The sequence below is a fragment of the Lepus europaeus genome, chromosome 3, assembly GCF_033115175.1.
Source record: "Lepus europaeus isolate LE1 chromosome 3, mLepTim1.pri, whole genome shotgun sequence".
Lineage (NCBI taxonomy): Eukaryota > Metazoa > Chordata > Mammalia > Lagomorpha > Leporidae > Lepus > Lepus europaeus.
This window is the reverse complement of record NC_084829.1, coordinates 117,707,277-117,733,507: the sequence shown is the minus strand read 5'-3', so window position 1 is coordinate 117,733,507 and position 26,231 is coordinate 117,707,277. Positions and strand designations below refer to the sequence as shown.

Below are 26,231 nucleotides of genomic sequence, written 5' to 3'. Positions count from 1 at the left end.
TTGCACGTGCTCTAGGGATTCCTAAGTTGCTAATTTCCAACTTCATTCCTTTATGGTCTGAGAAGCTACATGATATGATTCTAATTCTTTTGAATTTGCTGAGACTTGCTTTATGGCCTAGTATGTGGTCAATCCTAGAGAAGGTTCCATGTACTGCTGAGAAGAATGTAAAGCCTTTAGATGTAGGATGAAATGTTCTGTAGATATCTGTTAGGTCCATTTGAGCTATAGTGTCGTTTAAATCTACTGTCTCCTTGGTGATCTTCTGTCCTGTTGATCTGTCTGTCTCTGAGAGTGGAGTATTGAAGTCCCCCAGTACTATTGTATTGGGGTCTAAGTCTCCCTTTAAGTCCCTTAACAAGTCTTTTAAATAAACTGGTGCCCTGTAATTAGGTGCATATACATTGATAATCATTATATCTTCCTGTTGAATGGATCCCTTAACCATTAAATAGTGCCCCTCTTTGTCTCTCCTAATAGTTTTTGTGGTAAAATTTGTGTTATCTGATATTAAGATGGCTATGCCCACTCTTTTTTCATTTCTGTTGGCATGGTATATCTTTTTCCAGCCTTTCACTTTCAGTCTGTGTGCATCTTTGTTAGAAAGATGAGTTTCTTGTAAGCAGCAAAAATATGGGCTTTGTTCCTTAACCCAATCAGCCAATCGGTGTCTTTTAACTGGATTGTTCAGGCCTTTAATGTTTAATGTGACTGTCGATAAGTAGTAACTTTGCCCTACCATTTTTGGGTTTCCTGTGATCTTTTGCTGTGAGTTTTCCTTCCTTTACCTTCTTTCATATTGATGACCATGTTTCTGTGTTTCTGTGTGTATCACATCTTTAAGCATCTTTTGCAGGGCTGGACGAGTGGCGACAAATTCTTTCAATTTCTGTTTGCTGTGAAAGGTCTTTATTTCACCTTCATTCACAAATGAGAGCTTTGCAGGATATAATATTCTGGGCTGGCAGTTTTTCTTTCTTAGTACCTGGGCTATATCTCGCCATTCCCTCCTCGCTTGTAGGGTTTCTGATGAGAAGTCAGCTGTGAGTCTAATTGGGGATCCTCCGAGAGTGGTCTGACTTTTCTCTCTTGCACATTTTAGGGTCTTTTCTTGATGTTTCACTGTGGTGAGTTTAATTACGACGTGTCGTGTTGAGGATCTCTTTTGGTCATGTTTATTAGGGTTTCTATGAGCTTCCTGTACTAAGATGTCTCTGTCCTTCTCCAAATCTGGGAAATTTTCTGCTAGTATCTCACTAAAAAGGCCTTCTAATCCTTTCTCCCTCTCCATGCCTTCAGGAACTCCTAGAACCCGAATGTTGGGTTTTTTAATAGTATCCTGTAGATTCCCGACAATATTTTTTAGATTTCTAATTTCCTCTTCTTTTCTTTGGTTTGACTGTTTCCTTTCCTGTTCTCTGTCTTCTAAGTCCGATATTCTCTCTTCTGCTTCACCCATTCTGTTTTTAAGGCTCTCTAATGTGTTTGTCATTCGATCTATTGAATTCTTCATTTCATTATGGTTTCTTGTCACTATCACAGTTTCTTGTTCCACAAGTTGTTTCATTTCATTTTGATTCCTCCTTAATATTTCATTTTCACGAGAGAGATTTTCTATCTTGTCCATTAAGGATTTCTGTAGTTCAAGAATTTGTTTTTGAGAACTTCTTAATGTTCTTATCAGTTTTTTGAGATCCGCTTCTTGCATTTCTTCTATCTCATCATCTTCATAATCTTGAATTGGGGTGTCTTTTTCATTTGGGGGCATCATAGTGTCTTCCTTGCTCTTGTTACCTTGGTTTCTACGTTTGTTTGGCATCTTGGAGGTGTTCTTTGTTTCCTTCGCTGTGGTGTTTTTTTCTCGTTATATTATGACTCTGGATTATGTGGACTGTCTGCTTTTGATGGATCCTTAGAGGCTCGAGATGGGTGTGGCCAGAGAGCTCTGTTTGGTTCTTCAGGGTTAAGGGTGTGCCCAAGGTGATTCACCCAGATTGTTCTCTGGCTTGCTCTCTTGCTCTCTCTCTCTTTTTTTTTTTTAAGACTCAGTTGGGAAGAAATTCCAGTTCCACACAGCTCACTGGGTTGCCTAGGTTATGGAGTTTGTTTTACATATATAAAATGGTGCCTGCTCTTTGTCTTGCCCGGCTTTGTAAGGTGAGTGGGGAGAGAGGCTAGTGACCCTGCCAGTTCCCCCTATTTATTCGCTTTTTTTCTCTCCTCCAGTCAGCCTGGTGCACTTTCCCCAGTGGGACCTCAGACCTTCCCCGCCTATGTCTCGGGTTACCTCTCCTTCCAGTGCTGCTCCCGCGGCACGGCGTGGCAGTGGGCGACTTTGCTCTCCCCGTAGGTCTTCTGTGTCACATCCACTAGTTCCGGAAGAGTTTCCTCTGCACTTTTTTTTCTGAGTCTCTTCCTGAGGCTACAGTAACTCAACTTTTGTTAAACTATCTTTTCCCGGACTGTTGGTGCGCGCCCTCACTCTTCCGCCATCTTGGCTCCGCCCTTTTTTTTTGAAGGGCAGAGTTAGACAGTGAGAGAGAGAGACAGAGAGAAAGGTCCTTCTTCTTTGGTTCACCCACCAAATGGCCGCTACGGCTGGCGTGCTGCACCAATCTGAAGCCAGGAGCCAGTTGTTTCCTCCTGGTCTCCCATGGGGTGCAGGGCCCAAGCACTTGGGCCATCCTCCACTGCCTTCCCAGGCCACAGCAGAGAGCTGGACAGGAAGAGGAACAACCAGGACAGAACTGGAGCCCCAACCAGGACTAGAACCTGGGGTGTCGGTGCTGCAGGTAGAGGATGAGCCTAGTGAGCCACAGCGCCGGCCCAAAAGCTAATTTCCTTAGAAAAATTGGTTATGATTGTTTGCATAGTTCTCTCTGTCTTTTTGTTTATTTGTTTGTTTATTTGGAATGCAGAGTGACAGAAAGATGAGAAAAAGCTCTTCTATCTAGTGGTTCACTCCCGAAATGCCTGAAACACCTGGGGCTAAACCAGGTGGAAATCAGGAGCCAAGAACTGCATCCAAGTCCCCCATGTGAGTAGCATGGACCCAAATATTTGAGCCATTACTTGGTGCCTTCTAGGGTGCACATTAGCAGGAAACTGGATTGGAAGTGGAGGTGGGACTCTATTCCCACCAGGTACTCCAGGATGGCATGGTGTTCCAACTAGTAGCTTACCCGCCATACTACAACACCTGCCCCTGCATTGTTCTTTATGTAGAGATAATTATAATTGGATTAGATATGGAGCCTTTGCTGCGAAAAGCAGGAAGAGATTCACTCATCCTTGCTACACTTAGAACACTTAGAGCTGAGCCATGCTTTCCTCAATTTACCTTCTTCCCAAGTGTTAGCTCTCTAGCACATCTCCTTATGCTGGTTAAAATAAATAGTTTTGTGTAGACTTGTCATGTCTCAGCTTGTACAAGCCTTGGATATCATATGCAAGGAAAGGAAGATGGCCCTGGAATCAAGAAAGAAATACCTACCTTTTACCCTTTGGGCAGAAGGTTCTTTCAGATACAAAAGACATTTAATCACTATGCATTCCTTTGACTATTTTTGCTTTGCTGTTCATTTGTGTATGAGTGTGCTAGCCTTGTCTTAGGGAAGCTTTCATGCAGAAGTAAACACTTGAATGCAGTCTTCCTAAGTGGCCAGAGTTCTCAAACAAAGTAGAGTATGTAGGAATGGTTCACAAATAAGCAACCACAGGAAATGCACAGACAAATTTAAGCATCTTGCTTTATACCAGGGGATTAGAGGCCAGATATGGTAAAGGTAATGTTAGAGAAAAAAGGGAATCTTGTTTTCCCTGCTCGTTTAATTTTCTCCTTATCTAAAAGTGCTTATCTAAGCATTGGAGTCAAACATGGAGAAAGGATCTGTACCTTATCCAGATGTAATGTGGATAAACAATGCAAAGCCATATGTGAGTAAGCCCCAAGTAGTTCAGGCAGTTAGTGTTTGTGGATATCACTGTCACGTCATTACACATTTGTAGGAGCCCTTGTAGAATGTGTTCTGAGGGGTACTACAGCGTAGCGGGGTAATCCACTGTTTGTAGCACCAGCATCCCATATGGGGACCATTTCAAGTCCTGGCTGCCCCTCTTCTGATCAGCTCCTTGCTTATGTGGCAGGGAAAAGCAGTGGAGGATGACCAAAGTGCTTGGGTCCCTGAGCCCATGTGGAAGACCCAGAAGAAACTCCTGTCTTCGGATCAGCCCAGCTCCTGCTGTTGTGGTGATTTGGGGAGTGAACCAGCAGATAGAAGCTTTGTCTCTCTCTGTCTTTCCCTCTCTGTCTCTGTAACTGCCTTTTTTTTTTTTTTTTTAAGATTTATTTATTTGAGAGGCTGTATTACAAATAAAGGGAGAAACAGAAAGTTTTTCTGTCCACTGGTTCACTCCCCAGGTGGTGGCAGTGGCCGGAGCTGCACCGATCCGAAGCCAGGAGCCAGGAGCTTCTTCTGGGTCTCCTACACGGGTGCAGGGGCCCAAGGACTTGGGCCATCTTCTACTGCTTTCCCAGGCCATAGTGGAGAGCTGGATCAAAACTGGAGCAGCCAGGACTAGAACCGGCGGCCACATGGGATGCAGGCTGCAGCTTTACCCCCTGTGCCAAAGTGTCTGCCTCTGTAACTGCCTTTCAAATAAACAAAATTAAATCTTTAAAGAAAAAAAAAGAGTCTGTTCCTAGACTAGAGGCAAGAGTGGCAGTTAAGTATGATATAAACAGAGAAGCACCAGTGAGACTAGTGACTGTGCCTGAAATGTAACTCCCTTCTAAGAACTGTGAGATTGAAGACTTAAATTTTAATTGGCACTAATGAGTTCCAGATTGAGAAAATTATGTAACCTCTTAAGGAAATACTGGTATGGGTCTGAATATATATTTTTTATCTGAATTTCAAGGAGTTCAGTGCTTTCTTTAAAAGCCTAGCCATGAGCTGTTTTTAAGAACCTTGATTTACATGGGATGTTAACTTACATCCTGAGGTCAGTGAGGATGGGTAAGTTAGCAGGTTAAGAATTTGGTAGACCAGGGACCGACGCTGTGGCGCAGTGGGTAAATGCCCTGGCCTGAAGTGCCAGCATCCCATATGGGCACCAGTTCTAGTCCCAGCTGCTCCACTTCCAATCCTGGCTATGGCCTGGCAAAGTAGTAGAAGATGGCCCAAGTCCTTGAGCCCCTGCACCCGTGTGGGAGACCCAGAAGAAGCTCCTGGCTCCTGGCTTTGGATCGGCGCAGCTCCTGTTGTTGCAGCCATTTGGGGAATGAACCATCGGATGGAAGATATCTCTCTCTCTCCTCTCTGTGCGTGATTCTGACTTTCAAATAAATAAATCTTTAAAAAAAAAAAAGCATTTGGTAGACCAAGTGCTGTTAAGTCATCCAGTCAGGAAAAAATCCTGGGGGAAGGTGGAGATGGTGCAGAGGATGATCAGGATTTCTTTCTGGAATTTACATCTGGATTTTTTTTCCTTCTTTGAGGATTCTCTCATTTATAAAAGAAAATAACCACTATTTTTTAAAAGATTTTATTTCTTTGAGAAAGCTTCAGACAGAGGGAGAGACAGAGAAAAAGATCTTCCCTCCTCTGGTTCAATCCCCAAATGGCCACAATGACCAGAGAGAAGCTGATCAGGAGCCAGGAGCTTCTTCCAGGCTTTCCACACAGATACAGGGGCCCAAGCACTTGGGCCATCTTCCACTGCTTTCCCAGGCCATAGGCCAAGAGCTGGATTGGAAGAAAAGCAGCCAGGACGTGAACTGGCACTCATATGGGATGCTGACTCCACAGGCAGAGACTTAACCTACTGCACCAGAGCGCCAGCCTGCTGACTACTTTTAACTTGTGTTCCCCTTTAGCTTCCATATACTCTCCTTTTCATAACTAGACGTTTTGGCAAAATACATCCCTTCATCACCATTACCAATTCTTTTTTATTCTTTCATCTGTACTACACTGCAGTGCCAGTGCCAGTTTCAATTCTTAGTATTTCTCTTCCCAGATTTCTTTTCAGGTCTAGTTAGGCTTTACAAACCTCCAGCCTTGCTCCAGTGACAACACTCTCTTGCCTTTTCCTCCCTTGCTGGCTGTGGCATCTCTACATCCTCTGTTCTCCTCCTTTGCTGAGGTGTTGCTGCCTCACAATTCAGATATGATTTTCTCTTCCTTGATCCTGCATTTTCTTCATCATGTGGTAGCCTCCCTCCTCACCCTAGGCCCTAGGGTTGCCCACTAAACAGCAAGTGCCACCACCACCACTCCCCCGTTTTTTTGTCAGAGCCTGCCTCTTTTTTTTTTTTTTTAATTTTTTTTTTTGACAGGCAGAGTGAACAGTGAGAGAGAGAGACAGAGAGAAAGGTCTTCCTTTGCCATTGGTTCACCCTCCAATGGCCACCGCGGCTGGCGCGCTGTGGCGGGCGCACTGCGCTGATCCGAAGCCAGGAGCCAGGTGCTTCTCCTGGTCTCCCATGGGGTGCAGGACCCAAGCACTTGGCCCATCCTCCGCTGTACTTCTGGGCCAAAGCAGAGAGCTGGCCTGGAAGAGAGGCAACCGGGACAGAATCCAGCACCCAGACTGGGACTAGAACCCAGTGTGCCGGCGCCACAAGGCGGAGGATTAGCCTAGTGAGCCGCGGCGCCGGCCAGAGCCTGCCTCTTAAGCTCTGTATCCAGTTTCCCTATTGTCAATCAAATTTATCTTGCAAACCCAGTGTATTAAAAAGTGTAGTCATGATTTTCCCTTCACTGTCTGTGCCTAGAAGAATTCTAGAGGCAAATGCTGGTGATGCCTATTCTGTCTGTCTCACTAAGTATAATGGTTTCCAGTTGTATCTATTTTATTGCAAAAGACAATATTTTATTCTTTTTTATGGCTGAATAGTATTCCATACTGTGTGTGTGTGTGTGTGTACACCCTAATTTCTTTATCCAGTCTTCAGTTGTTGGACATTTGAGTTGGTTCCATACCTCAGCTGCAATAAACATGGGAGTACAGACAACTTTTTCATATGCTGATTTCATTTCCCTTGAGTAAATTCCCAACAGTGGCATGGCTGGGTCATATGGTATATCTATTTTCAGATTTCTGGGGTATGTCCATACTGTCTTCCACAATGGCTATACTAGTTTACATTCCCACCAACAGTGAATTAGGGTACCTTTTTCCTCCCACATCGTTGCCAGCATTTATTATTTGTTGATTTGTGTATAAAAGCCATTCTAACAGGGGTGAGGTAAAACCTCATTGTGGTTTTGATTTGCCTTTCCCTGTTGGCTAGTGATCCTGAGCATTTTTTCATTTGAATTTCCACTTTTGAAAAATCATGTTAAAGTCATTTGCCCATTTCTTAACTGGATTATCTGTTTTGTTGTTACTGAGTTTCTTGAGCTCTTTTTATAGATTCTGAATATTAATTCTTTATCAGTTGTACAGTTTGCCAATATTGTCTCCCATTCTGTCAGTTGCCTCTTCACTTTGCTGAATGTTTCTTTGCAGGGCAGAACTTCTCAGCTTGATGTTTCCCATTTGTCAGTTTTAGCTTTGATGGCCTGTGCTTCTGGGATCTCTTCCAAGAAGTCTTTGCCTATGCCAGTGTCTTGCAGAGTCCCCCCAGTGTTCTCCTCTAATAATTTGATAGTATCAAGTCACAGATTTAGATCCATGATCCATTTTGAGTTAATTTTTGTATAAGGTATAAGGTAGGGGTCTTGTTTCATACTTCTGCACACAAACATCTGATTTTCCCAAAACCATTTATTGAAGAGACTGACCTTTCTCCAGGGATTGATTTTAGTTCCATTGTCTAAGATAAGTTGATTGTAGATGCAATGGTTGATTTCTGGGGTTTCTGTTTTGTTCCATTGATCTACATGTCTGTTTCTGTGCTAGTACTAGGCTGTTTGGATTATAACTGCCCAGTAGCATGTCTTGAAATCTGGTATTGTTGAAATCTGGTATTGTGATGCTTCTGGCTTTGTTTTTGTTGTATAGGATTGCTCTAGCTATTCAGTCTTTTGTATTTCCATATGAATTTTAGCATCATTTTTTCTAGATCTGTAAAGGATGTCATTGGTGTTTTGATTAGGATTATGTTGAATCTGTAAATTGCTTTTGGTAGTATGGACATTTTGATAATATTAATCGTTTGAATCCATGAACATGGAAGATTTTTCCATTCTTTTGTCTTTTATTCCTTTCTTTAATGTTTTGTAGTTTTCATCATAGAGCTCTTTCACTTCCTGGGTTAAATGTATTCTAAGTTATTTAATTTTTTTTGTAACTATTGTGAATGGAATTGATCTTAGAAGTTTTCTTTTTTCAGATATGGCAGCTATGTTTACAAGGCTTTGAATTTTTGTATGTTAATTTTATTCCTACCTCTTTACCAAACTCTTATGAGTTTCAATAGTCTCTTAAGGAACATTCCTCCACACAATCAAGGCAATTTATTACAGACCCACAGCTAGCATCTTACTGAATGAAGGAAAGTTGGAAGGATTTCCACTAAGATTGGAACCAGAGAAGGATGTGCACTCTCACCGTTGCTATTCAATATAGTCCTGGCAATTTTAGCCAGAGCCATCAGGCAAGAAAAAGAAATCAAGGGGATACATATTGGAAAGGAGGAAATCAAATTATCCCTATTTGCAGATGACAAGATTCTATATATAGGGGAACCAAAAGACTCCACTAAGACTATTGGACTCGGAAGAGTTTGATAAAGTGGCAGGAGAAACAAGGTTTTTAAAGGATAAGGTGATGCTATGGGAAAACCTCTAAGTAATTCAAAGTTTGAAAACACTGAGACTTATGTATTAAACTCTGAACCTAACTTAAAGAGGTGAGTACCTCACTGTGTGAAACTGGTCATTATTGCTGTGCTCTCTTTATTACTGTTTTTTGTAGACTTCTAAAAGAATCATCTGTTGGTTTTATGTGTGGCAAACAGCACTATATTCTTTGTTAAATGATGTTAAAATTGTGTAACGCATTCAGATCCTACTAAAACAGTGGTAATCTGCTTTTTTTGTTCCCCCAGCCTTGAGATTGTGCCCTATTTCGAGACCACAATGCCTGCCATGGCTTAGCAATCATACAAATAATGGATTTTCTCTGGATGGCACTGCTGTCCTGTAGGCTATGTCTTTTTAAAAAAATTTTTTTTTACGATTTATTTATTTATTTGAAAGAGTTAACAGAGAGAAATCTTCCATCTGTTTATTCACTCCTCAAATGTCTCCAATGGCCAAAGCTGGGCTGGTCCAAAACCAGTAGCCAACAGCTTCTTCTGTGTCCCCTTCATGGGTACAGTGGCCCAAGGATTTGGGCCATCTTCTGCCGCTTTCCCAGGCACATTCGCGGGGAACTGGTTCAGAAGTGGAGCAGCTAGGACTCAAACCTGGGCCCATATAGCATGTTCACGCTGCAGGCGGTGGCTTGATCTGCTAGCCACAGTGCCAGTGTTGGTAATCTGCATTTAAAGTTCTGGTTATTATGGCATGTAGATATGTCCTCTTAAAAAACCACATATAGTTATTTGAAATATTTTTTTTAAATTTAGTCAGTGATCTTGTTTTTTATGAAAGTCAAACACTAAGTATGTTTTATCCTAAAATTGTACTTTATCTCTTAGGATGTATGTGTATAGTATATTCTGTGGAGTTAAATCTTGACAGGTAATTTGATGCCAGTTTGTTTTCTCTGTCAGGTTTGCCTGTCTGTCCTGAGCTGGTGAGAGAGCATATCCCTAAAACCAAGGATGTGGGACATTTTTTATCTGTCACTGGGACCGTGATTCGAACAAGTCTGGTGAAGGTCCTGGAGTTTGAACGGGATTACATGTGTAACAAATGCAAGCATGTATTTGCAGTCAGTGCTGACTTTGAGCAGTATTATACATTCTGCCGACCATCCTCCTGTCCCAGCTTGGAGAGCTGTGATTCCTCAAAGTTTACTTGCCTCTCAGGCTTGTCTTCATCTCCAACCAGGTGTAGAGATTACCAGGAAATCAAAATTCAGGAACAGGTAAACAATCAAATAAACTGAGAAAAATAATGAATTGAAGAAGTGGCTTCCAGCTACTAGCAAATTGTTAGGAGTAGGAAACTCAGCATGGATATAGATATACTTGTGTAATCCCCTGGGAGGAGACCAGCTTGAAGTTGTTCCCACATGTGTCAGGTTGTAGTCTTAGATACCACCTTTTTAGATAGAGCACTGACAAGGAGGTTGTGTATGGAATGATTTAATAATTGATTATGTTAAAGAAGTGAATAGTTAAAATGTGTAAACTAGCTGTTTTTAACTAAGGGATAGGAAAAAAATTATTATTAACTGTCGTTAACAGTTGTAATGAACATTGTTTAACAAATGGGAATGAACCCGATTTTTCCCTAACTTGCAGCTCAAACACAAAGGTTTACTCTTCATCTAAAATAAGTAGGAGATCTGTAGTGCAAGACTAGCATGTAGGTCCCTCAGAGTCAAGGACTCCATTGTCTTTCTGTTAAACCATTCTGAATGTATGGCTTCTATGCTTATGGTTGTCTGCAGCCCACGATAGTGGTTGCAGCTCCATCATATCTGTGATCTAGTGAGAGAATATGAAAAAGAGATAGGCAGAAGTGCCAGCTACTTCACCTAGTCTCCATTTAAGTGGTCATCTCTATATGCCTGCTTAAATCTCACTGGCCAGAACATGATCATATGACCCCATGAAGGTACATGCAAACCAGAAAAGGAGACTTCTTTTACTAGGCACCAGCCAGCATGGAAAAAAAGCAACAACAGGGTTTTGTTACTAAGGGATTGGGTGATTTGTCCCAGGTTGTGAGACGAGATCAGGAAAGAAATGCTTCTCTTTTTCTAGGTGAGTAACTTTGCCATTATGTTCAGTAGTTAGAGCATAACTATATCCCCAAAGGATTATATTTGGAGACATTTTTCCATATGGTGCTTTTATTTTACTCAAGTTTTAATGAATTCTTAAATGGGTAATATGTATAATTTTCAAGAACATTTCCTTTTTTTAAAAAAAGATTTATTTATTTATTTGAAAGTAAGAGTTACCCAGAGAGTGGAGAGGCAGAGAGAGAGAGAAAGAGAGAGAGAAGGAGGGAGCGAGGGAGGGAGGGGTCTTCCATCCGATGGTTCACTCCCCAATTAGCTGCAATGGCTGGAGCTGTACAGATCCGGAGCCAGGAGCTTCTTCTGGGTCTCCCACACAGGTGCAGGGGCCCAAGGATTTGACCATCTTCTACTGCTTTCCCAGGCCATAGCAGAGAGCTGAATCGGAAGTAGAGCAGCCAGGTCTCGAACCAGTGCCCATATGGGATGCCAGCACTTCAGGCCAGGGCATTAGCCTGTTGTGCCACAGTGCTGGCCCCCAAGAACATTTCCTTAAATCTTCACATTATTCGGGCCGGCGCCATGGCTCACTTAGTTAGTCCTCCACCTGCTTCACCGGCATCCCATATGGGTGCTGGGTTCTAGTCCTGGTTACTCCTCTTCCACTCCAGCTCTCTGCTGGGCTCATGCACCCACATGGGAGACCAGGAGGAAGCACTTGGCTCCTGGCTTTGGAGGCGCAGCGCCGGCCGTTGCGGCCAACTGGGGAGTGAACCAACAGAAGGAAGACCTTTCTCTCTGTCTCTCTGTCTCTCTCTCTGTCTATAACTTTACCTGTCAAATAAAATTTTAAAAAAATCTTCACATTATTGAATTGTATAGTAATGCCAGAGAAATGGAAACAATAATTTCAAGTACTAAGCTTTTGGATACTTAGGATACTTAGTATGTCTTTGATCATACTCTGTTTTCTTTTCCTTGCTAGGTTCAAAAGCTGTCTGTTGGAAGTATTCCAAGATCTATGAAGGTTATCCTGGAAGATGACTTAGTAGACAGTTGCAAATCTGGTAAGAAAGAACTTTTGTTAGCTTGTATGGGAGGTTCTGAAATACTAATTAGGAAAAGCCACTTTTTGTTTTCTGAAAGTTATTGTTACAGGATTGTAGAGGCTTGATTCCTTACTTTAAGAATAGAGATGTAGCCTGGAGGTGAGAGGTGACAACAGGAAAGAGAGCTGGGCTGGAACTTAGAGCTTGTGTTATAGATGAAGAACTTGACTTGCCCAGGGGCACTTAAATAGTTAAGTGGCAGAATTGGCACATGAATCCAGATCCGCTGACTTCTAATCCAGGACTTTCTTCAGTGCACTGTAGAATAGCAGCAAGACTTTAAACAGTTTACAGGATTTAGTGGATACTCATATAAAATGAATCAGAGGATGTGACTCTACTACAGAGTAGAGTCCTATTGGTGTCCAGAAGAAAGAAGGTGACTGTTCTTTGCTATGGTGCTGGTGACACCACAACAGGAGCCACATTCATTTTGAACATGAAAAATTCCTTTGATAGAGAATAAGATGGTTTCATGCAATTATTCTAAACCAAATTCACTCTGTACTGAAAAATAAATTAAAAAAAAAAAAGATTTATTTATTTGAAAGGTAGAGTTTCTGAGAAAGAGAGAGATACAGAGAGAAAGAGAAGTCTTCCATCTGCTGGTTCACTCCCCCAAATGGCCATAATGGCCAGAGCTGGCCAGGCCAAAACCAGGAGCCAGGAGCTTCTTCTGGGTATTCCACATGGGTGCAGGGCCCAAGCACTTGGGACACCCTTCACTGCTTTCCTAGGTGCATTAACAGTGGGATCAGAAGTAGAGCAGTCAGGGCTTGAACAGGCACCCATATGGGATACCAGCACTTCAGGTAGCAACTTAACCCTCTATGTCACAATGCCAGCCCCTGAAAAATAAATGGTAAGCTATTTTTCTTTTGAATGTTATTAATAATAAAGGATGTCATTAATAATAAAGCAGTCTGTTAACAGCTATTTTTAAACATATCCATTGCTCCAAACCTCTGTGGGAATCTTAAGACATAAATGGTATCATTCTTTCCCTTTATAATTTACTGGCTGGTGAGGAACCAGTTTGAAATATGAGGAGTAGTAATATTGGAGGTAATGTACTGATACCTGTCCGTGCAGCAGGAGTTCAGAAATGGGACTCACTGGGGATGGCTGCGGAAGTTAAGATGCTGCAGTACATAGAGGGGCACAAAGAGATTGTTTTGCTTAAAAGTAAGAATGTTAATAGCAGTTTTTATATATTTACTGCAGAAAAATACATATGTTTAACACGACTACTGCCTGAGATTATTATGTATCCCATAATTGTTCTGATAATCATATGAATCTTCTGTTCAATAAATATTTGAGTAAATGAAAAAATATGCATAGTAGAGGATTTTAAAGGAATTAATTGTGATGTTAAATTGGTTTAATAATAGCTAATATTTGAGTACTTACTATGTTCTCAGTGTTGCATTAATTTACATACAGTGTCTGACCAAATTCTCACCATAGTCCTGTGATGTAAATATAGTTATTACCATTTTTTGTGGGTCAATAAATAGCTCAGGATAATTGGGTAATTTCCACTAGGTGACATAAGCAGTGAGCAGTGGAACTGGGATTTAAATCATGTGTGATGAGTGTGTGCCCTCTTGGCCTGTCTCTGTGGTACTCTACATTTCCCACAGAATCATTGCCAATTGAAGTCAGATTAGAACTATTGGGTGCTGTAAGTTCAGTTCCTCATTTAACTTATGTAGAAACAACCTAAATAAAATCCATTAGAATGACCATAATAGAAAACTGTTTTTGGTAAATTCTTATGTATAAACTTGCCCAATAATTTTTATCTAAAAGACATGGGCAGACAGTATAGTAAATTATCATTATTTCTACTTTGGTTTGAAAAACATCCAAGCAGTGGTTTCAGAAAAATACTGGAAACATGTATAAAGTCCCTATTTGCTGTGTTGGTCACATTTACTATGAAGCTGCCTGTAGCTGGAAATGGGTCTTTTGTTCTGTGCATTGGCACCACCAGTTCCACACATTTAGCACTTGTGGAATACTTTTCTTAAGGAAATAAAAAAAAAATTTGCAGATTACTTATATATATATTGGAATTCAGGGAGTAAAGGGCATTTTGCATCAATAAACAACATAAAATTGGCATAAAGGTTTGGAAATGAAGAATTGCTTGTTAGTTTTGAGAGAGTGTTTATTGTGCAAAATATAAATACCAGGGGGCCAACATTGTGTCATAGCTGGTAAAGCCATTGCCTGCAATGCCAGCATCCCTATGGATGCCAGTTTGTGTCCCGATTGCTCCACTGCCAATCTAGCTCCTTGCCAGTGGCCTGGAAAAAAGCAGTGGAAGATTACCCAAATACTTGAGCCCCTGCCATCCACTTGGGAGACCTGGAAGAAGCTCCTGGCTTCAGCTTGTCCCAGCCCTTGCCATTGTGGCCATCTGGAAAGTGAACCAGTGGATGGGAGATCAATCTCTCTCTTTCTATCTCTCCCTCTCTCTGTAAATCTTTCAAATAAAAATAAATCTTTATATATATATATATATATATATATATATAATATATATATATATATATAAAATAAACCAAAATTGGGTTTGGGGCATATCCAACATTCTGTGTTCAAGATTACAGTTTGAGAGGACTAGGATTACGGTTTTTATTCTGATTTAGGCCCCTTTTCTCTAGTACCAAAGTACTGAATGGCAAGCACTTATATATGCAAACTTGTTAATAGATGCATTGCATTATAATAATAAGCAGATGCCAGTGCTTGGGGAATATGCCTCTAAACTATCCAAGATCTCTTAGAAAAATGTATGAAAGAAGATATTCATTCCTTTCTTAGCTCTTTCTTTGGCTGACCAAAAAAAAAAAAAAAAGGTAGTTGGTAAAACATTAAAAATTGTTAAGTAAAAATGAACACGTACATGTACAAAACTTAAACTGAGGGGCCAGCACTGTGGCGCAGCAAGTTAAGCTGCCTTCTGCAGTGCCAGCATCCCATATGGTCATTTTGTTGCCATCACCTATAGTAAAAATGGATTTCTTCTATGCCTGTTCCTTAGTATCAATAGTTCCTTATTCAAAACAGGAAGAGGAAGAGAATATGTTTGACAGGTAGAATAAAGGTCGCACGCTCACTTCATACATGAAAGGTGTCCTGGAGGGGCCCGTGTTGTGGTGTAACAGATTAAGATTCCACATGCTGTGCCAGCATCTGGTTTGAGCACCAGTTCATATCCCAGCTGCTCTACTTCTGACCTGGTTCCCTGCTAACAGCCTGGGAAAAGCAATGGAGAATGATCTAAGTGTTTGGGCCCCTGTACCCATATGGTAGACCCAAATGAAGTTCCAATCTTTGTCCTGGCCATTGCGACCATTTGGAGAGTGAACCAGTGGATGGAAGGCCTCTCTTTGTCTCTCCCTTCTCTCTGTAACTCTTTCAAAGAAAACAAATAAATCTTAAAAAACAAACAAAAAAAAACTTAAACTGGATGCTAGTCACCATGTCTTTTTCCCCTGACACCAAAATGATTATAGTCTAGCCTGCAATTCCCACATTTCTTCTCTAAATGAGAAGTAAATGGTTAGACTCTTAAAAGGATGAACATTTAACCCAGTGTAACAATGATGAATAAACAACCAGTAAACTTTTCCCAACAAAAGGTAATTTTCTGTGATTATCAAAAATCAGATTAAAAAAAAGAAAAATGCTGGTTTTAGCTTTTAACTATACAGATACCATTGCCTAAAGAAAAAAAAAAAAAGAACCTAGGGTGGTATTTTGCCCCTAAATTTGTTTTCAGATGAGTGTACGCTCTCTAAACCCTAGTACCAGAGTGGTTTATCTCATTCCTTTTCATGCATTCAAGTCTCTGCCTGGCACGTAGGATGATACTGCTGTACTCACTTGGTACTTTTTCACAGGTGATGACCTCACTATTTATGGGGTCGTAATGCAACGTTGGAAGCCCTTTCAACAAGATGTGCGCTGTGAAGTGGAGATAGTCTTGAAAGCCAATTATGTCCAAGTAAATAATGAGCAGTCCTCGGGGGTTATCATGGATGAGGAGGTTCGGAAAGAATTTGAAGATTTTTGGGAATTCTATAAGAGTGATCCTTTTGCAGGTTCGTGATTAAAGGCATGAAGCTGATAGTTTTAATGGCATTACATTTTAGATATGATGTATTTGGGATTGGCCTTGCATGCTGTATAATTCAATGGCTGTGTACAAGGGGAAGTAGCATTAGTCAGTGCCTCTAACTATATTCTTCCTTTGAAGATGAAGAGAAAGCTGTCATTCACTGGCATACCCCCAAATGCCTGAAGTGGCTAGACAGCTGAAGCCAGGAGCTGTGAACTCAAAACAGGTATCTCACGTGAATGGTGGGAACTCAATTACTTGAGCTGTCACTGCTGCTTTTCTGATCCTGCATTAGCAGAAAGATGAAGTCAGGAGCTGGAGATGGGAAGTGAACCCAGATACTCCAGTGTGGATCATGGGCATCTCAGCCAGTTCTTAAGCACTAGGCCAAACACCCAACCCTGGCATAGTCTTTTTCTACTTAGAGATCTTTCTGGAGATATTTCACTTGTTATTTTAAATACTTGTTATATGGCCAAAACAGTTTCAAGGTTTCCTACCTTCTTTATCAATTTAAAATCCAGTTCCTCTTTAAAAAGGCAAAAATCATCCTAAGATGAAATCTCTCAGTTAAAGCTGTCATTTCTTTTCTGATGTATTTTCAGTACTAAAGACAGTTTCACCTATTTTAGCTGAAGATATTAAAATAGAGAATAGGAAAGAAGTGATCAGAGACAGAAGATACAGAGAATTAGCTGTGTCATCACAGCAGAAATTATGACAGTGACAATTAAAATGTTATTACCTAGAATAAAACATCTCAGGCTTTGGGTTTGTAATGGTTTTTATTGAAAAATCCCAAATGTATAAAACATCAATTAAATCTTCAAATGCTTGTTTTCATTCTTCCTTGGAGGCATCCTTTGAGAAAAACAAACTGAAGCGAGTTATAGACTATTTCTAGTAAACATCACTGTTAGTCTTTTTCAATATTTATTTATTTTGAGAGGCAGAGAGGCTGAGACAGACCTCCCATCCACAGGTTCGCTTCTCAGATACCCACAATGGCTGGGACTGGGCCAGGCTGAAGCTGGGAACTGGAAATTCAGTCCAGGTCTTCAGGTGTATGGCAAGAACCTATTGCCCCTGCCTCTCAGGGTATGAATTAGCAGGAAACTAAGATAGGAGTTGGAGCTGAGTATCAAAGTATCTTATGGATGATTTTATACTTAAATTATATGCTGAACTAGAAAGATATTATTTCATAAAATAATTTACCTAACTAAATGGGTACGTGTGTGCAGCACATGCATAGTAGTTAACTGGTCTTTTTTTAAAATCTGATATACAAAGAACCTAAAGTTTTCTACACTGAGGCTTAATAAAAAAGCACATTAAGAATCACATGTATTTTCAAGTGGGGTTTTCAACTGAAAATAGTTTCTTACAGTCAGGTTCTTATAAAAATCTGTTTAACTCTTTCTTAGTCCCTGTCATTCCTTATTCATTCATTCTACCTTGTAACACTCAAGGGAACCCATCATACTGTCCAAAACCAGACCTTGAGAAGCACTTTGTGCTGTGAAGTTAATTAGCTTATTAGATAAAAGAATAAACTTGTAAGAAATATAAGGAGGAAGACAGCAGGAAAATTAAGCAACATTGTTTCTTTTTTAAAGATTTATTTAATTGTTTTGAAAGAGTTACAGGGAGAGATGGAAACAGAGATCAAGAGAAGAGATAGCTAGCAACAGAGAGATCTTCCATCTACTAGTTCACTCCCCAGATGGCTGCTATGGCCAGGGCTGGACCAGGCTGAAGGCAGGAGCCAGAAGCTTCTTCCAAGTCTCCCATGCGGGTGGCAGTAGCCCAAACACTTAGGCCATCTTCTGCTGCTCTTCTCAGGCCATTTGTGGGGAACTGGGTCAGAAGTGGAGCAGTGGGCCTCAACCCAGCACCCATGTGGGATGCCAGCATCACAGGCAGCAGTTTTACCTGCTGTGCCACAGTGTTGACCCTCATTTTTCTTTTCAGTATCATTGAATTCTCCCTTAGTTTCTCTGTACCACCACTTGTATGCTGTATTTCACTATTTTAAAGTATACAAAGGTAAAGGTAGGGAACTGTATCCTATAGCTATCTTCATTTTGCCAGTCTAAAGGTGGAGATTGCTTCACTTCTCCTCTCAGAAGTTAAGCTGATTCATTAAAACCTGGTATTGTGGATATTTGACTAGGGTAAGTTGGGGAGTATTATTTTGATCTGCAGTGACCCAAGGGATCTCTTGACTCTAGTACTTAGATTCTGAATAAAAATTCAGATGTAGGAGATGGGATGTTTTGGGTCATCTGAACCTACTCTGGGATAGCTTAGATACTTTAGAGATACTAAGAGATTCTGTTTGTTGGGATAATTAGGCTGCAGCCACATAACTGACATGGTACAGAATCTTAAATTTGGAGGCTGGGGTGACATTTACCCTAATATACTCTCTTCCATGAATAGTCATGGGAGCTTTGACTGCCATGATCCAAGAAACAAGTTTTTTCAACTTAAAAAAAAACAAATATAGGATGATTACCCTTCCCTTTTGCTTTTCTCTGGCACCCCAGTCCTACCTTCATAGAATTTCTTTCATGCTGGCTACAGTGTGAGGAAACATTATGATCAGAATAAGCATATTCATTCAGGTAATAAAATAGTTAACAGTGAAGTAGCTCCTATGTGCCAGCTACTGTTTCTGTAAACTTATTAACTCTTTTAGTCTTCAACAGTTCTATATAATACCATTATTATCTCCATGGTATAAGTAAGGAAATGAAGACAGAGAGCTTAAGAAATCTGCCTAAGGTCCAACAGCTGGTAAATGATAACACTGGGATTTGAACAGAGATGTGCCACCAAAGACTGTGCTTTTTTATTGGGGTATGCTTTCCACCAGCACAACAGTCACTGAATCCATCTTCACTCAACAAAGCTAGTTCTTTAAATAAATTTTGGTGTGCGTAACTTCCAGGTCAGTTTTCCTTCTTTCCTTGTATGTCTAATCTCTATAGATTGGGTCAGAATTTACCTACCTGCTCTCAGTTCTTATCTGCTTAAGATCTTTGACCTTTTTTCTTCTGGGCTTTCTACCTCAAGAAAGGAAGGGATTCCCTCTGACAGTGAACTTCCTGGATTTACTAAATCTTTCTTGTTGTCTTGTTCCTAAAATATTCTCTTTCTTCACCATTTTTGCCATCCCAAATCACATCACCATAGGTTAGTTGCCACTGAGTCAACTTTGATTCCTTACAAAAAGCAGCTTTTGTGTGTAGGGCCATAAATCGTGGAAAGCCTGGGTAGAATTTTGTAGATTAGGCTAGTGACTAAATGAAGTATCTACTGTATTCATGGATGGGATAGGCAGATTCTCAGATTTGGTGCTATTTCTTAAAACAGAACTTAAAACAGTGGTACTCATCTATATAGAACACATATACTCTTAAAACTGTATATATGAAATAAATGAAATCTGTTCCCTTTATTTAAATTTTAAACACACACACACACACACATAGAATTCAAAATCTGAAGCTTGGATTGCTAGGGTTGTAGTTTGCTGTGATCTTCTTCAGACTTTTATACTCCAGTAACTTATTCCAGAAGAAAAAATGTACCAAACTGCTCAGAGCAAATGCTGAACTGACTTGAAGGGCAAATTGATTTTGCTTCCCTTCCACTTTTGGAGAAACTCTTTGTGAGCTCCATCTACTCACAAAGGTCCCTGCTCTTACAATCTAACTCGTTCTGAGTCTGAACACCTTCCTTTTATTTAGGGCACTGGAGTGATTTTTCCACAATTAATACACATAGAAAGTCTAGCAAGTATTATTTTAAGGATTATTGTTTTCCTCATAGGTAATAATGAGGGAGAAAAGGAGATTCCTTTATGTACCTTCTAAAGTATGGCTATTGAAATTTAAGAAGGTAGCACCCAGGGATAAAAAAGATTTTTGGGGTCAGCATCATGGTGTAATGGGTAAAGTCACTGCCTGCAATGCTGGCATCCTATATGGGCAGCTGTTTGTGTCTAGCTGCTCCACTTATGATCCAGCTCCCTGCTAACAGCCTGGGAAAAGCAGGGGAGGAAGATGGCCCAAATGACTGGGCCCCTGCTACCCATGTGGGAGACCTGTAAGGTCCTGGCTCCTCACTTTGGCCTGGCCCAGCCCTAGCGGTTGCAGCCATCTGGGGAGTAAACCAGCAGATGGAAGATTAATCTCTCTCCATCTCTCTCTGTAACTTTTTCAAGTAAATAAATCTTTAAAAATAAAAAGACTTTTCACCTCATGGCATTATTAACCAAACGATGTTTATTGGGCAGGCATTGTGGTACAGTGGATTAAGCCACCACCTGCAACACTGGCATCCCATATGGGTGCCACCTGGAGTCTTGGCTGCTCCACTTATGATCTAGCTCCCTGATAATTTGCCTGAGAAAGCAGTGGAAGATGGCTCAAGTACTTGGGCCCCTGCCCCCAGGTAGCAGACCTGATAGAGTTCCAGGCTCCTGCCTTCAGCCTAACCCAGCCCTGGCCATTGTGGCTATTTGAGGAGCGAAAGAACAGATTGCAGATACCTCTCTAATTCTGCCAATTTCAAATAAATCAATTTAAAAAAAAAATACGTTTAGAACCAAAATAGTTATTCATTCCATTTAGTCTTTTGGAATTGGTCCTCTTGATTGTTTCAGATGGTAGAAAAGGTATATTTATAGGAAAGTGATCAGTTAGAATAGAAAGAGCACTTTCAGAAAAAATTTCTTAAAAATTGTTAACTTCTGATCTTTGTGCTTTCCATAGGAAGGAATGAAATACTGGCCAGTTTGTGCCCTCAGGTGTTTGGGATGTATCTAGTAAAGCTTGCTGTGGCCCTGGTCCTCGCTGGTGGGATTCAAAGGACTGATGCTACAGGAACACGGGTCAGAGGTTAGTGAAAAAATAATTTTGAGAAATGTTAATACACAGAAACAAGATTTTTTTTTCTTGATACAAACTACTTGCTGAATTTTATTTTCCAAATGTAATATTTTTAAAGCTATCATGTGTCTAAATATCTTATACTTAGTCCAGCATCTGTATATTATAAGCTACTTTCCAGAATTCCAGAAAGACTCAATGGAATCTTAAGTTCTTCAATGGGTACATGCTAAGATAATTCAAATAGTGAAAAATGGAATTAAAATGTTTATTGTGGTGCAAAAAATTTTTGAAATATACACATAGATTTTTCATAATACTCATGTTCCATGAGTTCTTTCAAAACCCCTTGTGTTTTTGTTCTAGTAAGGGTGCTGCAAAGAAATCTTTACATTTCTATTCCTGTATATGTTTTCCATTCGATCTCCAGTCAGTCTTGAAGAGGAATAGGATAGCAAGTACTGTTTAATGGCTTCAAGTCAGCAGCTCCCTATCAGTGACTGTTGGTATCTGTCTGTGACTGCTGCTCCCAGTCATTTGCTGATTTCCCTTCTGCTTAAATGTGCCAGTATGCCATCTGCCATGACTTGCTACTGCGGGCTGGCCACACATTCAAGCAAGGATTACTCTGAGTGTGTAATTATATCTGGATAAGAGAAAGCTCATGTGCAACTAACATAATTAACTGACTTGAATCTGGCATAAAGGTGGTTTATCATGGCCCTCAGGTGAACCATGATAACCAAAGCCTAAATCAAAAGACAAAAAGGACATTATTGTAATCAAACTGTTGGTAGGGACTCAAAATAGTAAGTATAAAGTTTGTGTGTATTATGTTTTGATAACCTGTTTGCAAGGTACTCTGCTAAATATTCAGGTCAAATAAGGGTTTCCTATTGATACATTTATAAAATACTTGAGCATTACTGAAGAGATTTGTTTGATTAATAAGAATGCACCTACATACCATGGGATATTCATGTTCATTTGAGAGTACTTTTAAAATAAAGTCCCCTAACAATTCTAAGTGCTTAGATAAAAATAGAATAAAATCTTGTATGATTTATATGGAAAACTTTAATCACTATATTTTGGAATTTAAAAACAGATTAAATTGTACTTTATAAGCCAAAATTTTTAAAATGTTAAACACAGACTTAAACATCTGGAAATAACATATAGCCTATTATAATTTAGATTTTAAATATCACATGCAGTAATCAATTAAAGATTGTATTTGAGTTAATTTCTAAAGATTTTCTAATTAAATCCTTCCTCAAACCACTTTAAGTAAAAGTATATAGCAAAAATATTATATATAAAATAAATTGTGTTGGCATTCCAAGTGGACTATTTTCTTTCTAATTATACTTATTCACAGGTCATTTATAGAAATTGAAAATGTCAAAGATTTACTTATTCTTATTCTAGGTGAAGCTCATCTTTTATTGGTTGGGGATCCCGGGACAGGGAAATCTCAGTTCCTCAAATACGCAGCAAAGATTACACCAAGATCTGTGCTGACCACAGGAATCGGATCTACTAGTGCAGGTATTTTCCATGACAGTTTCAACTATTTAAACATTACTACAGAAGCTAACACAGTGATTTTCTTCTTAGGAAGAAAAAATCACCTATAATAGGATAATTTTGAAAGTTACTGTCAAAAATGAAGGAAATAGGTATCGTGGCTTTTGTGTCTCTAAGAAATATTTTTTTAAAGTACCACCTTTATGTATCATTGCATGTTAGTTTGGAATGATCCTGTTTGATTTTCTCATTTTCTAGTGCGTACTTCCATATGTGTGCATGCAAGAAAATAAACATATCCTCTGGTATCTTATGAAGACCCAGAAAACAAACACTAACGTAAACAGGAGGAAATTTCACTTTACAAAAGTAGATGGGGTAGAGCTTAAGGCATTTTTATATTTGTACCTCATTCACAAGAGCAGCTCCTACTGGAATTTCTTAGGTAGAAATTTGTCTTAGTAATTGGAGCCTCATTCATCCATTGCAATGGCTGTTTAAAAGCCTTTGCAGTAGAACGTCAAGATGTGATTATAAAGTGACAGGGATTTAGGAAAAAGTTATTTTTAAAAAATGTGTTCTGATGTTATTTTGTAGTTTTAGAGTAATGATCTTAGTAGTAGTTCTAAAAATAGCTCCTTGGTTTCACACATTTATGTTATTTGCTACTATATAAGGGCTTTTAATTTCCATGGGTTATGCTCACATTTCTTATAAGCATCTATTTATCACACAACAGAAAATGCTCTAGTAATGAATCTACATATGTGGGAAGATATTAAGGAGCTTTCAGGTTTTGAAATATAAATATAACTGAACAATACATTAAGCACCGACAAGAAAGGGTTTGTTAACTGAGAGGAGTGAACGAGCTTCAGGATACTGTAAGGGAAGTAGATAAGAATATTTAAAGAACACTTCCTGTGTATTTTAAAATCTATGATTCAGTGTTCTAAAGTTCTTTCAAGTGTTATTAATAACAAAGATGTTTCCCAAGTAATTACATGGAATGTTTCCTAAGTTACTATATGGAATGTCAAGAAACTAGTCTAAGCTATCATATGGGCTACTAGTAATTTCAGACTGTTTGGGCAGTTTTAAAATGAATGGCTGTCGATTGTCACTGTATTAATGAATTAGTATAAAAGTATATTAGCACTTTTCTTTCTTTTCTTATGCCAAGATAAAAATATGAGAGAAAAGACAGAGGAAATACAAATTTTAGAGTCAGAAAAGATACTGCTACTTCTCACTTTGGAAGGGCCAGACTTGTATTGCAACCCTTTAGAGTCATAAAAGTCAATTCAGTAGGTCAAATTGGTACTTTGAAAATGAAATACAGTAAAAATCAGAATACTGCACATAGTAAAGGTACACTAAGGGGGATAAAACACTAATGGGTACACATTCCTGGTAATTTTTAATGAAATTACACCCTAGCGTTATAGGCTCACTTTTAAAAAAAGGAAAAAAAAAGGGCAGCGCCACGGCTCACTAGGCTAATCCTCCGCCTGCAGCGCCGACACCCCGGGTTCTAGTCCCTGTTGGGGCACCAGGTTCTGTCCCTGTTGCTCCTCTTCCTGTCCAGCTCTGTGCTGTGCCCCGGGAAGGCAGTGGAGGATGGCCCAAGTGCTTGAGCCCTGCACCTGCATGGGAGACCAGGAGGAAGCACCTGGCTCCTGGCTTCAGATCGGCGAGGCGCACCGCCCGCAACACACCATCTGTAGCAGCCATTTTGGGGGTGAACCAACGGAAGGAAGACCTTTGTCTCTGTCTCTCTCTCTTTCACTGTCTAACTCTGCCTGTCAAAACTCCTGCCATAGGCTTGCTTAGTAAATCTAGAAACCTCAAATCCTAAAACTAGTGAATAAAACCACCTAGAAGCCTAAGGTTATATGATGCTATGATGGGCAAATACAAACTTGCTTCCTAGACTTCCTAGATGTTGCTGAGCTCAAATGATAACCTTGTTCCCTCCCACCTGCTTGACTTACCTTTGCAGTGGCATAAATTTGTTCATGTTTATATTCTCAGGATAAGCTATTTACTGTGATCAGGAGGGGGAAAATAGCTCCAAACCTTATAGCTATTATTTGTATATAGTGCCTATAAATGAGGCTAAACAGGAAATCTTGGAGCTGCAGTTTTAGTTTTTGTATTTAAAAATTCATGAAGCCATAAAAGTTAAGATAACAGATCATAGTTTCTAAATCCCAAACTTCTATGAAAAATTACAAATTGATATAAAAATCTAACACTTTGTCACCTCAAACTGATCATAATTAGAATAAAAACTCAGTAGTGAGTTGCTTTATTTGGTGATCTAGCTATATATACTTTAACAAGTACGTCTTGTTATATTAATCACTGAGCTTTTTTTGAAAAGTATTTTATTTTTATTGTTTAACATTTTCTTTTAATTGCAATTAGACAAAAATGAGACTCTCAAACTTCTAACAGTCAGAAGTATTTTAACTTTTAAAATCTATGAACTAGTTAATGGACAATATTTTAATAATCTGGTGTATTAAATTTCAAGATTTAACACTTAGCGAAACTTTGCTTCACAAATTCACTTTTATAGCACTTATTACAACCTAGAATCCATATTTAAATGCCCTTTCCTTTCCTGAAAATAAACTTTTAAAAGTGCAGTATAAAAGTTTTAGATATGAAGGCACTGCATAACCTGCATCATATGGCTGTCGTGCTTTGCAGCGAGAATAAAAAAAAAATGTTCCATTAAATTAAGGGTAGAATAAAGAATTTCTGAAGAAGGACCTAACTCTCAAAACAAAACTTTTGGCCCATCTGGTTTATGAATTCCTTTCTAAGACTGCTTTTCAACAAGTTGTAATCTGGCAAAGCTACCTAGAATATATCCACCATACATAATATCTTATCTTACTCTTCATGAATGTAAGAGATATGGGACAGGTAGTATTTCCAAAGCAGTAAATTATATATTTTGATAAAGCTAAAATACTTTTCTAAGTCTACTCTTTTTAAGTACTGCCAACAATAGATGACTACCAAGAGTTTTTAAAAGTTCACACTATTTTTATAAATCTAATGAGCAGATTTGAGCCATTAAATCTTGTATCCTTAAACTTAGGAAGTATTTGTTCTTGACTTGCTGAATTCACTGGGCAGTAATGATGAGCAATTCAAGAAGTGCTCTGATGTCTTAATTTTGTATAACCATTATAAAAACAAATACCATAGCCCAGAGAACTTTATAAACATGTAGGTACATTCGTTATCTTAGAAACCAAAGCAAATGCTGCCCCACATTACATTAATTGTAATAGTAACCATAAAAGGCTTCAGGGTGGCCTGGAAAAGACAGATCCTAAAGTCCTTGGTAGCATATAATTCATTTCAATCCCCCTTTTAAAGTCATGCCAAAAAGGAATGGAAAGTTTCCCCTTAAATTAAAACCACACTTTATGTTTTAACAGGAAGAAACATCTTAGTTGAAGTGAACTTTCTTCTTTCAAAGGCCAGAAAAAATAATGTTCCAAAGATTACTGTCCGAGAGGCTAAGACATCTTCACAACCTGGTCTAAGGATTTATATTTTTCTTTATAAGTGCTTTAATTACATATAAAGGAGAAGAAAATAATATATATGCTTTAATCAAATTAGTTTCAGAACAAATAAAATAACACATTAGAGAAAAAAATTACT

General features: G+C 39.3%; 1 protein-coding gene across 5 annotated transcripts in view; it reads left to right on the top strand.

Moving 5' to 3' along the window:
- MCM9 (minichromosome maintenance 9 homologous recombination repair factor) overlaps window positions 1-26,231 on the top strand; it is a 216,631-nt gene that overhangs the window by 8,011 nt on the left and 182,389 nt on the right. For 4 of the 5 annotated variants that reach the window (XM_062186673.1, XM_062186672.1, XM_062186671.1 and 1 more), the window contains exons 3-7: window positions 9,728-10,044; window positions 11,852-11,933; window positions 15,893-16,093; window positions 20,895-21,020; window positions 22,443-22,562. In XM_062186673.1, coding sequence (XP_062042657.1) covers window positions 9,728-10,044; window positions 11,852-11,933; window positions 15,893-16,093; window positions 20,895-21,020; window positions 22,443-22,562 — 846 coding nt within the window. Of the gene's footprint in view, window positions 1-9,727; window positions 10,045-11,851; window positions 11,934-15,892; window positions 16,094-20,894; window positions 21,021-22,442; window positions 22,563-26,002 lie in introns of all 5 variants that reach the window. The other variant, XM_062186674.1, reaches the window with a different exon arrangement.